At 58.4% G+C, this 14,190-nt stretch overlaps 1 protein-coding gene across 10 annotated transcripts; it reads left to right on the top strand.

Moving 5' to 3' along the window:
* Positions 1–14: 14 nt before the first annotated feature.
* UCKL1 (uridine-cytidine kinase 1 like 1) lies at positions 15–13,802 on the top strand. Of its 10 annotated transcripts, none has more exons than XM_053574895.1 (15): positions 15–302; positions 7,541–7,728; positions 7,859–7,965; positions 8,088–8,258; positions 8,337–8,408; positions 9,475–9,664; positions 9,743–9,804; positions 10,503–10,519; positions 12,459–12,557; positions 12,626–12,719; positions 12,803–12,865; positions 12,934–13,056; positions 13,172–13,279; positions 13,354–13,510; positions 13,578–13,802. In XM_053574895.1, the coding sequence occupies exons 1-15, from the start codon at positions 109–111 to the stop codon at positions 13,655–13,657; spliced, it is 1,725 nt and encodes a 574-aa protein (XP_053430870.1). In that variant the 5' UTR covers positions 15–108; the 3' UTR covers positions 13,658–13,802. The 10 variants fall into 10 exon arrangements, with proteins under 10 accessions (XP_053430870.1, XP_053430868.1, XP_053430866.1 ...); XM_053574894.1 differs by having other exon boundaries at positions 22–302; positions 7,538–7,728; XM_053574901.1 differs by lacking the exon at positions 15–302 and adding an exon at positions 3,712–4,525.
* Positions 13,803–14,190: the final 388 nt, after the last annotated feature.

Below are 14,190 nucleotides of genomic sequence, written 5' to 3'. Positions count from 1 at the left end.
CTTTTGATTTTTTGTAACGCAAGGCGGGGGCGGGGGGTAGTCCTTCCGGCGCGTGCGCAGGGCTGGAACCGTGGCTCCCGGAGTCCGGACAGCCAGGCGCGCGGCCTTATGGGGCTCGTAGTCCGCACGGCGTGTGTGGGGCCCGGAACCGCGGATCCCGGCGGCCTGCGCGCGGAGAAGCCTGCGAGCTCCATGGCTGCGCCCCCGGTTCCCATGGACGCCGCCCCCTCGGCCCCGCCGCCCACCGTAGCTAGAGACGCGCCAGGCCGGCCGGCCGAGAATGAGGCCGCATGCGAGGACCGGTAGGCGCGGGCGCCCAGCCTGGACGTGGGTAGCGCACACCGCTCCCGTGCGTGGGGGGGGGGCCGGAAGCCGGGCGCGGGGCGACCTCGGGGCTGTGGACGCAGCCTCTCTGGGGGCTGGTTTTAGGCCCTCCCCTCGGAAGGGAGGAAGTCTGTCCTCGTGTCCACGCCCCGTGTTCGCGTTGGACAATCCGGTTGTCGCGGAGGTCCCCAGACGCCGGGTGCCCGAATCTCCACGCTCCCGAGGACGGGCCCTTCGTTCACCCCGGTGGTGGCAGGAGCCCAGTTGGCTCCGAACGGGCTGGAATGACCAGCCGCACGCAAGCCCTCTGTCCCCGTGGGGCTCAAGGGATGGAGTCTAGCTTGGGCGCCCCCGGGGCTGACCTCGGTTTCCGCCCCAAGTGGGTGGGGCGCGCCAGAGCACTCAAGCTGACTGTCTGCTCCATCTTCCCGGTTAGTTGAGCTTAGGGTTCGGGCTGCTCCTTCCCCACCCAAGAGCCAGAGCTGTGGTGCCGGGCGCATGGTGCTTTCTGCCTGCGTGCCCAGGAGAGGACTCCGAGGCTCTGCAGGGTCTTTACCAGAGCCTGTAGAGAGGCAGTTAGGTGCAGGGGGAGGGCCCATTCGTAACCGGGTTAGTCTCTCTCAGTGGCTCCTTCTTGGGTCCTTCTTGGTTACCGTCAGGGGGCAGTGGCTGCACAGTGCCCAGGTCCGCAGGAGTTCACACCTCCTTCCTTACAGGTCTTAGCAGGGTCCCCTGGGGATGACAGGAGGGCCATAAAAGGGGTTGCTTGGCGCCTGTAGCGCTAGCCACATACACCAGAGCTGACAGGTTTGAATCCAGCCCTGGCCCACCAAACAATGACAACTACAATCAAAAAATAGCTGGGCGTTGTGGCAGGTGCCTGTAGTTCCAGCTATTTGGGAGGCTGAGGCAAGAGAATCGTTTAAGCACGGGAGTTTGAGGTTGCTGTGAGCTGTGATCTGTGACACCATGGCACTCTACCCAGGGGGACAGCTTGAGACTGTCTCAAAAAAGAAAAAAAGGCAGCTCAGTGGGTAGGGCGCTGGCCCCATATACTGTGGGTGGTGGGTTCGAACCCAACCTAGGCCAAACTGCAACAACAACAACAAGCTGGGTGTTGTGGCAGGCGCCTGTTGTCCCAGCTACTTGGGAGGCTGAGACAAGAGAATCACCTAAGCCCAGGAGTTGGAGGTTGCTGTGAGCTGTGATGCCATAGCACTCTACCGAGGTGATAAAGTGAGACTCTTGTCTCTTTAAGAAAGGGTTGTCCTTGGGCAGGCACCTGTGTGGCTGAGCTCCTGCAGGGTGGTCTGGGTGCTGCCGCCTGAGCATCTGTTTCATCCGCGGGGGAGGGCGCCCTGCAGACAGCAGCTGCTGGGCAGAAAGCCTTTACTGGTCCCTGGGATGTGAAGTCCTGTGTCCTTTCAGGCTCTCACCCTCCCAGTGGGCAGTGACTAGGAACGTAGCTTGCATCTAACAGCATCTGAGTCTGTCCAACTGCTGGCTCCAAAGTGGGTCTTTGATTTAACTTGAGACAAGAGGGCAAGGCTAGATAACACCTGAGGGCTTTTGAGAAAATCACTCTGTGATGACAGGTTGGTGGCAGTGACTGGACTGCCTGGGTCCTGCCCTGTGTGCAGGCAGTGTACTGGGTGCAATGCCACCAAATGCAGAGACTATTGGCATCCTTCCTCAGTGTGGTCGTGCAGGCAGCCAGCATAGACCACAGCACTCTTCCTCCAGAGGGCCCTGGTCAGCCCTCAGTTTCATCTGGACTTCTGAGGCAGATTTCTTGGACCTTCTTTCCTGATGCCCATACCCTGCAGGTTTTCCTCCACCCTAGCCTAGTAGCTCTTCTTACTTTTCCTCAAATGCACCCCCAGCCTGCATTGTTGTCCCAGTGTCTCAGGGCTGGCCATAACTGGGGGTCCCAGCCTGTGCAAACACCCCTGAACAGAGGTTCCCACACTGCTCCAGAGCTGCCGCTCCAGTGGTGTAGCTCTGTCCTCAGCACCTGCCTCAGGGCTGGCCCCTGCGGGTGCTAGAATCCTTTGTGATGCTATGTTGAGCCCCCTGTCTTCCCCTCACCTGAGAGGCTCCCCGAGTGACACTGTCCTTGAGGCCATCCCAAACCACTGGGGTCAGGCCCAAATTGGCTTCTGTGAGCTAGTTGGTCCCTCCTTTATCTGGTTTCATTATATTCATCGGGAAAACTTATCTTGAACCCATCTGGGTTTCAAGAGGTGCTGTGCTACAGGCACTAGATAGGGAGGTGTCCTTGGGTAACAATAACCTGAGAGGCAGGAAAGCAGCACTGAACCACAGCGAAGGGGGGCCCAAAGCCTTTTTGTGCCACCTGTGTTCCATACTGTGACTGCTCAACGTGAGTTTCAAGTGTGCCGTGATCCTGCAGTGAGATGTTTGTTCCTGATTTCCTTGGCATTGTCGACAATCAGTGAGGGGCAGCTTCACATGCGTCTGTGCTTTTTTCCTTACAATGACATCACATACGGGGTTCTTATTACTGGTGCGGCACCTGCTTGAGCAAAGAGGAAACCATGGCTCTGTGGTGGGTGACAAAGGGTGCTGTGGCCCAGAGTGGAACAGATGGCAGGTGAGGAGGGTGGAGAGGGGTTTCCTGAAGTGATTAGGATAGCCTCTAGCACCACCTGCCTCAGACAGCCCTGATACCTGCAGTGGGAGGAAGCCCCAGATGGAAAGGTGCCTGCCTTAGCCAGGCTGCTCTAGGCGGGCATTTGTACCTGTCAGTGGTGTTGGGAGTGGGAGTGCTGGGGAGACCAGCAGCAGGGGAGTCTGGAAGTTACCTGCTTCTGGATGGCCAGGAGATCCTGCCCTGAGCTGCCATGGCCAAGAGACCAGCTCCATGGAGGGGCCCACTGGACACCACCCTGAGCAGGTGGCTGTGGCAGGGCAGGCAGTTCCAGGGTGGGGCCTGGTGGTTCAGTAGCCTCCTACCCAGGGCAGGACTGGCCCCCTGGGGCGCCAGGTACATGCCAGGCTGGCTAGCCTGAGTCCACTCTGCTGCTCAGACAGCCAAGCTAGTGAATGCCAAGGAGCTCCAACTCTGTACCCCTGAGCGTAGGCTGGCCCCTGCCCATCTTCCCATGCTGGCAATGTGGACAGCCAGGCCCCTAAGATCAGGGCAGCAAGGTGAGGCTCCTGTGGGCACAGATGTCCTCCTTGCCTCTGAGGAGTGAGCTCCATGGGGAATCTTCCGTTTTTTCTGAGCCTTGGCAACCCAGCCTCAGAGCTTGCAGAGAGGCTGCCACAGTGGGACCGGCACACAGGATTACTCCGTCCTTCCCTGGGAGAAGTGGAGGGTCAGCGGGTTCTTCTTAGTGCAGACCCCCTCACTGACGTCAGCAAAAGGACGGTGGCTGTCCCGCCCTTGCTGAGGCTGGGCTGTTACCCGTTGGAGGATCGAGTTTCAGATTTGTTTATGCCTACAGGAGGCACCTTGGGGCAGGGGTGGGGTGCCCAGCTCAGCACTGACATTCAGGTCAGCTGTTCAAGAGGCACCTCAGATTTCCCAGTCTCTACTGTGAGGAGCGGCTCTACAGCCCTAGGCAGCCAGGGGACTGGAGCTTTCTCCAGGGAATTCTGGGAGGGGTACAGAAGTACAGTGGGCCTCAGCAAGCCCTGGGCTGAGGGGTGCCGGCCCAGGCACAGGAGGGGCTCTTCACACTGAAGGCTAGCCTGGGGCTTGTCCTGGCCATATTGGGCAAAGCCAGCGCTATTAATATCAGGCATGCACAAGCCCCCGGCACAGTGATCCTCTTATGCCTGTGGCCTTGGCCTCTGAGGATAGCAGTGAGTCCTGTTCCCTTAGTGCTGTGGGATCACAGGGACCTCCCAGCTGCTAGGCTCCCCCTGCCTTGCAGCAGACAGCACCTGCCTCTGGGGTCTCATCCTGCTCTTCACCCACTGTGCTGACCACAGAGTGATCCCACCTGTGGAGGGGCAGTTCAGGCAGCCGGAGCTCCTGAGCTGGCATGGGGCCACTGTGGGCTTAAGAATGATGATGCCTCCATAACTGCTAGTCCTGAGCCCCACATACATATACCTGGGGTCACCCCGTTGTCCAGGAGCTGTGCCCACCTGTGTCCTTGGCTATGAGCAGCCTCCCGGCTTACTCCGGCATCAGGGTCTCAGGGTGCTGGGCCCTTGGAAATGAAGCCAGGTGAGTCACAGCAGCTGGGCCTGCTGATGAGGACAGCCCACCCTCACCAGGGTCTTGCTGCTTTGCACCTGTGTGGTGTGTGTGGGCATCGGCAAACTGGTTGGCAGGTGCTCTCGGAAGCCAAGCAGAGTTCAGGGCCATCTGGCATGGGTGTGTCTTGTGTTGGTTGTAGGTCAAAACCCTTTGGGTTGAAATTAACTTCTGTCATTGTGGCCAGAAGCACCCTTTTCCATGTGTGAATGGGAAATGAGGTCTTTTGTATTATTTTCTTTTCTCAAAGAGTGCCTCTTATGAAAGCGTGGTGAGGCTTTGTCCCTGGTTCCTAGAGACTGGCTAGCTTTAGAGAAGGCAGAGATACAGTCTGAGGCTGCCTAGCTCTTCACAAGCCCTTGGTGAGGTAGATTTCTGGCAGAGCTGCCTCTGGCCTGCTGGTGAGTGATCCCACTGCATGGGCCTTGAAAGGAGTCTGTGGTTACTTCAGCAGAATGAGGAATAGTGGTAAGTGGGGGCCCGAAAGCTCCTGCTCCCAGGCCTGGTCACCAAAACGTGTGTCTGTGATTCCTGGGGCTGTGCAGTCCTCAGCTGTCGCAGCAGTGTGCGTGAGTGCTCACTACCAGGGTGCTGCTGGGAGCTTTGTCCATGAGATCTTGCCCTTTCATGAATCAGATATTCTGTGCTGCACTTTCCTCCCTGCAGCTGAAGATGAAGGTGGTGCCCTGCAGACATGGGGTTAGGCACAGAGGGAGGGGGACGGCTTGGTTTTATTCTCTGCCCGCTGTGGCCTCCAGGGCCACCAGAATTCCTATGTCTACTCAGAACATGCTGCTGCTGTCGGCCAAAGGGAGTCCCGGTCTGGTCTTTCCAGCTGTGGGCTACCGCCAGTCACTGCCCACTGGGAGGGCTGGACCCAACGGTGAGCCCTGAAGGCCTGTTTGTTTACTGCTGGGTCCATAAGCCCTGGTGAGCAGTAAATGCCCTCCATCCAGGGGCCCAGGGATAGTAACTGCTTGTGATTGCTGAGTCCTATGTCTGTTCTTGGCTGAGAGTCACCAAGAGTCACCCTCCGGGCCGTGTCTCCCATGTACCATGCTGTGCTCAGTGGCCATGTCCCCACGCGCAGGCCTCTCATTGCCCTGCGTTGTTTGTGCTTAGCCCTGCTGTTGACGTCAGCTCCACAGCCACCTTGGGAGCCGCAGGGGTGAGGCTTAGCACAGCCACTGGGTAATTATTCCCTGTGCTCCCCTAATGAGGGGTATAAGCAGGCAGACCTGTCTTCCGTGTCTCAGAGAGATGGGGCATGTGTTCCTGTCAGGGACAGGTGGCCAGCTTTCCTGTTGCTCAGACTGACATCCAGGTTGATCTGTGATCCTTGAGAGCTGTTGCTGCGACTGGCCACACATCAGGTTGGGCTTGGCCATTCCATTGCCCGCATGTGCACTACTGGTGCTCTGGGAGGATCACACATCTCCTCTTGGCCTGCCAGCCCCAGGGAAGAACTGTCCCTGCTCAGGCCATGGCTCTGAGGAAGCAAGCTCGACACACAGACTAGCACTGGTTTTTGGTGACAAGGGGCGTGTGCTTGTCACACATGCAAACTAGGCAGAAGTCCCTGCTCCAGACCTCTGTGCCTAGATGGTCCTGGCTGTGATAGGCCTGCAGGTGTCTGTCACTTGCATGTGGGCAGGCAGTCACCCTCTGCTGATGTCCGTGAGGAGTCTCATCTCCTTGCAGCCTGTGCTGGCCTGACCATGTGCCAGGGTGCTTTTTCCTGTTCCTATCTGCAAACCTGCCGCCCTCTCCTCAGGCTCATCTTCTTCCTGCATTATCCCACTGCTGGTAATACCCCCAACTGGGGTGGACAGACCACCTGTTGCTCCTCAGACCCGGGGCTCTGCTCTGCCCAGTCAGCAGCTGTGTGGGTGGGCTGTGACCTATAGGGCCAAGCTGCCTACCCTGGAGAGCTACTTGGGCAAGCCTGAAACATGATCCCAGGGCCACCGTGCCCAGCCTTGTCACTCTCAGGCAGGGGACAGAATACCTTCTGCCCAGCCTGTGTCCTGTCCCTACAGCATCCAAGCTTCCTGGGCTTTGGGGATGTAAATGAACTGAGAAGTTAGCTATGACCTGAGTGTCAGCTCAGCATGATTCTGTGGGTGTCACACAGTGCCAGCTCAGTGTGAGTGATTCTGTGGATGTGACACAAATAGATCTGTGCTTCCTTCATGCTGGATTTCCTTCTGGGAAATTCTTGTAGCCTCTGGGGGCTTCCTCTTCCCCTTCTCACTCCCCAACCCCCATCAGCCCAGACAGGTTTTTGCAAGATGCTGGACCCAGGAGTGACCACAGCAAAAATGAGTGGATTCCACTTAAGTCTTTGAGCCCAAGACACCTTATCCTGTACTCTGATGGCCAGAGAGGCCAGACCCCAGGGCTACCTTACCCAAAACCCTCCTGTCACTGGCAGGTGGAGGTCCCAACTGAGCCTTGCAGCCTCCCTGTCCGTGAGGCACTCAGTCTCCTATGTGTGGGCCTCACCTGTGCACATACAGCCTAGTCTGGTTGTGCCCTTCAGAGCAGCAGTGACTGAGCTGTCACAGAGAGTCCAGGGTTGGGGAGGGAGCATGGTCCTCTACAGGGTCTTGCCTGCTTGTCACACAGCCTCCCCAAGTTCCCCTGGGGACAGGGCCCGGCCTCGCCCAGGCCAGCCCAGCCCAGCCCACATAGAGGGATGAGCATGGCCCTGAGATGGCATGTCTCCTCCCATTCCCTGTCATTGTTTGGTATCTGGACAGGGATGGTTCAAGGTGCTGTGCCCAGGCCAAGCAACATGGGTTTGTCCGTCCAGTGGGCCTCAGCCCTCAGGTCTTTGGACCAGCTGCAGGCAGTTTGCAGTGTACCCCCAGTGGAGCCTGCTCGCCTCAGCCATGCTTGTGGGGCACTGCTCCATGGCTGGGCACAGGGACCAGGGAGGCTGGCAGCCTGGGCCAAGGCCAAGCACATCCTTCTCTGCAGCAGCAATACGGAGCGCCTGGACAGACTGCTCCCACCCGTGGGTGCTGGGCGCTCGCCACGCAAGCGCACCACCAGCCAGTGCAAATCGGAGCCACCCCTGCTGCGCACACGCAAGCGCACCATCTACACAGCAGGGCGGCCACCCTGGTACAATGAGCACGGCACGCAGTCCAAGGAGGCCTTCGCCATTGGTGAGCATGGAGGGTACCCAATGCCTGGGCTTCCCAGAGAGGACTCAGCCATCCGTCCTTGCATGGGCGGGACCCTCGGCTGTCCCAGTAGCTCTGCTGCTGCTCAGAGCATCTCTCCTCCTCCCTGTAGGTTTGGGAGGTGGCAGTGCCTCTGGGAAGACCACCGTGGCCAGAATGATCATCGAGGCCCTGGACGTGCCTTGGGTGGTCTTGCTGTCCATGGACTCCTTCTACAAGGTGAGGCCCTGCCCACTTCCCAGAGCGCCCCCTGTGGGCCTCACATGTCCATACCTGTCCATCCACTGGCCTTGGGTGGGGTCCAACTGTGCCCCCAGCTCCTCTGCAGCCTCCCCTGACAGGTGCTGACCAAGCAGCAGCAGGAACAGGCCGCCCGCAACAACTTCAATTTCGACCACCCAGACGCCTTTGACTTTGACCTCATCATCTCTACCCTGAAGAAACTGAAGCAGGGGAAAAGCGTCAAGGTGCCCATCTACGACTTCACCACGCACAGCCGGAAAAAAGACTGGGTAGGCCGGGGGCTCAGGACGGCAAAGGGGCTGTGCATGCATAAGCTGAGCACTGGCAACTCGTGGGTTCCTTTGCAGAAGACACTGTACGGTGCAAACGTCATCATCTTTGAGGGCATCATGGCCTTTGCTGACAAGACACTGCTGGAGGTAAAGCCTGCTGGGAGTGCCCACCTCTGGTGTCCCTGCTTCTGCTATGACTCACCTTAAGTGCATTTCCTCAGGGAGACTCCAGCCTCCCTGTCCTCCAGGTGTACAGTCACCTGCTCTTCCCCATTCCGGAAGTGCTCATTCACCTGTCCTATTCCTGTGCTGCTGGCCACTCCTCCCCCCTGGGAGGCCCTGGGGTGCCGTGCATAGTGGAGTGTGCCTGCCGGGGCAAAGGCGGGACCACCCCACCTGTGCTTACACTGGCATCTTCTTGTCAGTCTTGTTCCTCATGGTCCTGGGGGGACAGGTGAGACCTCAAGGCGAGTTTAAGGGACTTTGCTCTTTTTTTTGAGACAGAATCTCACTATGTCCCCCTTGGTAGAGTGTTGTGGTGTCACAGCTCACAGCAACCTCAGACTCTTGGGCTTAAGCAATTCTTTTGCCTCAGCCTCCCAAGTAGCTGGGACTACAGGCACCCGCCACAAAGCCCGGATTTTTGTTGCAGTTGTCATTGTTGTTTAGCTGACCTGGGCTGGGTTCGAACCCATCACCCTTGGTGTATATGGCTGGCATCATAACCACTGTGTTACAAGTACCGAGCCGGACTTTGCTTTTGGTTGCATGGGCCTCCAAGGGCAGAGCTGAGTTTGACCAAGGTCTGCCTGGCCCTAGGTCAGGTTCTGCCCCTGGCACAGGCTCAGAGTGCCCAACTGCCCCACACATAGCAGTGCCCAGTCCCCATTCCCCCATGTGGCCACTTTAGGTGCCACCTGCTATGTGCTGAGTATTAGGTCAGATCCTGAACTCACTAGGCCCCATATTTCCCATTGTGTTTGTGGATGGTTCATGGAGTACACATGTGCCTAGCCTGTTTCCATCTAACCTGGCAGACAGCACTCTGCTGCAAACACACACCCCACACATTCTTCCCCAGCCAGGCCCAGAAGGCCCCCTGTGGGCAGGTGGCCCCAGACAGACACCCTGGACCTGTGGGAGCTGGTCCTGCTGCCTCCGCACTGGCTGTGCTGGCAACAGGTCCCATCACGGGCTCACCATCCCCCTCCAGCTCCTAGACATGAAGATCTTTGTGGACACCGACTCTGATATCCGCCTGGTGCGGCGGCTGCGCCGGGACATCAGTGAGCGGGGCCGGGACATCGAGGGCGTCATCAAGCAGTACAACAAGTTTGTCAAGCCTGCCTTTGATCAGTACATCCAGCCCACCATGCGCCTGGCCGACATTGTGGTACCCAGAGGTGAGCCAGCAGGCACCTTCGGTGGGTGGGCAGCACGTGGGGCCCAGCCCCATCACCCACCTCCCTGTCCTGACCCAGGGAGCGGCAACACTGTGGCTATCGACCTGATTGTGCAGCACGTGCATAGCCAGCTGGAGGAGGTGAGCATCCAGGCTGGGGCTTCAAGTCCCTGCAGCACCCCCGGCCCTGCCCCTGCCTTTCTGCTGCCACTGCCCACGGCAGCTTGCTTAGCCAGCTGCTGTGTGCTCACTGTCCCTGGCGGGGTGCCAGGCCTGAGTGCCCTGTGCCTACTTGGTCAGCCTGATCATGCCGCCTGCCCCCCACCCTTTGTGCTGGCCCTAGGGCTCAAGTTCTGCCCCTGGCACAGGCTGAGCTGGGGCTTGGGTTTCCTGAAGAAGAAGGGGCAACACAGTGCTTGGGCCCAGCACCTGGTCTCTAGGATGGTGAGAGGGTCTAGGACTGTGGCGTCTCATGCTGAGTCCCATCTGGAACCAGGGGCTCCTCTCTTTCCCAGTAGGTCACTCTAGATGTGATGCTCTCACTGATTTCCTGCGTGCCCTAGGGCTTTCTGTGGTGGGGCCCCGAATCCTGGGTGGGCTCTGGGCATACTTCCTGGTAGGCTATCAGAGGCCTGAGACCGGCAGAACAGAGCCCAGGAGCCTAGGCTCTGACTGCCCCAAGCCCTGGGTTAGGGCCATTAGAAGCTCACCACCTCCATGGCTGGCCATGTTCCCACTGGTCTGCAGCCTATTCATTCCTGGGTGGGGTTGGCCTGGGCACCTGCCCTGGTCACTGACACATCACCGTTCCCTTGTGTCTCCCTGTGTTGCTGCTGCAGCGTGAACTCAGCGTCAGGTAAGACTCACATGACTGTCTACACAGATGGAGGCATTTCCAACATCCACGTGGGTCTGGGCTATGACCCTGTCAGGCGGGCAGCCCTTCCCTAGACACACAAGGGATGGTGTGGAGCAGTCCCACCCAGCTTCTGCCTCTCCTTCCTGGCAAATGAGGACACTGAGGCACAGTATCCTGACTGTAGCCTGTATGGACCTTGCTGGCAACTCCTCCACACCTGGGCCATCTGGGTTTTGCTCCAGAGAGCACAGCTGTTCTCCTGAGCCAGCACTGTCAGAGCAGTGACCACAGATCTGACCTGCAGACATAGGGTGCCTATCACAGCCACTCTGACCAGTCCATAGGGCCAGTCGACTGTGTGGATGGTGAGGGCCTGGCCTGCAGTCCTCTTGTCCAGCTTTGTCCTTGAGCTCAGTGCAATTCAGGGCCATAGGTGCAGTGTCGGTGCTGTGGTAGGAAACTTTGGTTGAGCTGGGGTGACAGGACTGGGCTGCCTCCTGTCACCCCACCAAGAAAGCAGACAGGGAGAGAGCATCTGTCCAGGTGACCAGCCACCAGGAACCTGCCCTTCTCCAGGGAGATGGGAAGCTTGTGGCTGAGCCACCTGGCAGTAGAGCCCTTATATTTGCCCTGTGCCCCTAAGGTTTATGTGAGTTGGAAATGCCTCCAGGGCCCACCTGCCAGCTGCCCCCACCCTCTCCTGTCCTGCATGAGGCTCTGATGCTCTGCTTGGCCCTTACCAAGACTCACAGGGCTTGTCACAGCAGGTTCCTCTTGAAGTCTTTGTTCTCAAAAAAAAAAAAAAAGTTTCCGGGGTTTCAAGTTGAGAAAATGCCTGAATACCACCAGCTACATTTTCCATTCTCTGGTCAGCCGAGGAAGTGGTGGCCAGCGAATCTACATGCCTCCTTCAGCCCAGGAAGTGCTGGTGGCAGCAGGGAGGGCCTTAGCCTGGGTGTGCTGGGTGCCGCCCAGGGGAGCAGAGGCTGGGGCCTTGCTGCTGGCCTTCTCTTCCTCTGGCCACTGTAGCCTGAACTGGCTGAGCTGTTAACTGCTGAGGGGACTGTCCCTGCTCCCCCAACTAAGTGGTCTTCTCTTTGTTCTCTTCCTTTTCTGTATAAACCCCGTCTCCTGCCTTGTTCCCTCCCTGAACATTCTCTTCACCTGTGAACAGAGGAAGCTGCGCTGGGATATGTGAGCAGAGTGTGCTCTGATTGTAGTGCTGTGTGGCTGCTCCTGCTGGCTGCCCCTCCTGCACATGCCGCCTCCCCTGTGCACTCAACCTCTGCCAGTGCACCCACTCCCTCCCCCACCGACACACCTGCTCCCTCCTTGTGTACCACCCTGGCCGCTGCCTTGCACCTGCTCCTATTCTGGCACCACCCCACTCCCTGCACCTGCCCTTCTTCCTGATACTGCCTCTCTTCCCACTGCAGGCCTGGGGTTGCAGTGGGAAGCAGTCAGGAAACACTCAGCCAGCTTTGCCCTCCTCTCCTGAGAAGGGGCCACATAACACTTGGAGGGTGCAGAAGGGCAGGGCTTGAGCCCAAAGCGTAGTTGTTCCCCCAGGAAGAGGCTGGTGCCCCTTCCAGTGGCTAAGATGTGTCTACACCTGTAGCCCTCCTGTGCTAGGTCTCTTTTTGCTTTCTCTGGGCCCAGGAGGGTCCTGCACTGGAAAGCAATACCTTACAGTCCAGCCCCTAGCTGTCTGCCTGATGATCAGCTGCTCTATCTTCTGCTGTGCCCTTTCACTTTCCCATGGCAGTTAAGGGGGGACATTGCCCCCAGATCAGCCTGAGGAAGGCACTCAGGCTCCACCCTGCACACCCCAAGGTGCTCCCACAGATGTGCCCTCACAGTGATGCACAACTGTGGGGGAAGGGGTTGTGAAAGAAGACCTCCCTTCTGAGTGTCCTCAATTGCCTTATGTCCCCAGGGCTGCACTGGCCTCAGCACACCAGTGCCACCCCCTGCCGCGGACACTGAGTGTACTCAAGAGCACACCGCAGGTACGGGGCATGCACACCATCATCAGGTGAGCACCTACCCGCAGGACGGGGTGCCCCAGCAGGCCCACCCCCTGCTAAACAGCTGGCCCCACAGGGACAAGGAGACCAGCCGTGATGAATTCATCTTCTACTCTAAGAGGCTGATGCGGCTGCTTATTGAGCACGCACTCTCCTTCCTGCCCTTCCAGGTGCGCAGCACGTGGGTTGGGGACGGTGGGCCTGAGCAGGGCTGGGGGCTCCCTGCACTCACAGTGCCCCATGGCTCACACAGGACTGCATCGTACAGACCCCACAGGGGCAGGATTACACCGGCAAGTGCTATGCTGGAAAGCAGGTACTTGCTGGGGGCTGGGTCGGGGACACTGGAGGTGGGGCAAGGGTTCACTCTGCCCCTCCCTCCAGATCACTGGAGTCTCAATCCTGCGTGCTGGTGAGACTATGGAGCCCGCCCTGCGCGCGGTGTGCAAGGACGTGCGCATCGGCACCATCCTGATCCAGACCAACCAGCTCACTGGGGAACCTGAGGTGCAGGATTGGGCAGACCTGGGGCTAGGTCAGGGGGGAGTCAGAATCAGCTTACAGGGAGGGGTCGGGGAGGGGCGCCTGGCATGTGGCCTTGAAACCAGCCCCTTGCCTGCAGCTTCATTATCTTCGGCTGCCCAAGGATATCAGCGACGACCATGTGATCCTGATGGACTGCACAGTGTCCACAGGTGCTGCAGCCATGATGGCCGTGCGCGTGCTCCTGGTGAGTGGGCCCTGGTAGGCTGCAGGCAGGTCCTGCCAAGGAGCTGGGATTCACCTGCCCCCTGTGCTTGGCAGGACCATGATGTGCCTGAGGACAAGATCTTCCTGTTGTCACTGCTCATGGCAGAGATGGGTGTGCACTCGGTGGCTTATGCATTCCCACGTGTAAAGATCATCACCACAGCTGTAGACAAGCGAGTCAATGACCTTTTCCGGATCATTCCAGGCATAGGTAAGCCCACCTGGCCCTCTTTACCCTCCTGGGCCCCATGAGGCCCTACCATGCTATCTTTCTCCAGGGAACTTTGGTGACCGCTACTTTGGGACAGACGCAGTTCCTGATGGCAGTGATGAGGAAGAAGTGGCCTCCACAGGTTAACTGCCCAGGCTAAGCTACCCAGACGCCACCAACCCGCTGCTTCCTGGCCTGGATTGCAGTGTACAAAGGCATAACTTAATTTTTAAAATGTTATCAATATAACTTATTCTACACATTTTATAAAATAAAGCTTTAGGAAAATGGAGGTATGACTGGTTGGTTATGGCACAGGAGTGGCATCCCAGCCAAATGTGGCTTGTAGAAGCTCCCCAGGGATGCGGAAGTTGGGAGCCGTAAGGCCACCGTGGAGGGAGTGCTGAGAGCATCCCCAGTCTTGCTCTTGTGTCAGACCAAGGTGAGCCAGGACTGGGGCCTGCAGCTCCTACCCCTGCCAGATGGGCCCTAGACCCACACAGCATAGTGGACATCTTACCTCGACCTGGGGGAAACAGGATACCTGAGACACACACCCTGTGGCTGCTCCTGCCACAAATTTGTACCGTTAAGGAAGGGACCCAGCGGAAAGTGTTGTGTGGGTGGCTGTGGGAGAGGCCTCAGCTGCAGGGAGTTGGCCAGGGCCTCAGTGGATTGGC

This window comes from Nycticebus coucang, chromosome 21 (assembly GCF_027406575.1).
Source record: "Nycticebus coucang isolate mNycCou1 chromosome 21, mNycCou1.pri, whole genome shotgun sequence".
Lineage (NCBI taxonomy): Eukaryota > Metazoa > Chordata > Mammalia > Primates > Lorisidae > Nycticebus > Nycticebus coucang.
Note: the sequence above shows the minus strand (reverse complement) of the source record. Positions and strands in the feature narration are given on the sequence as shown.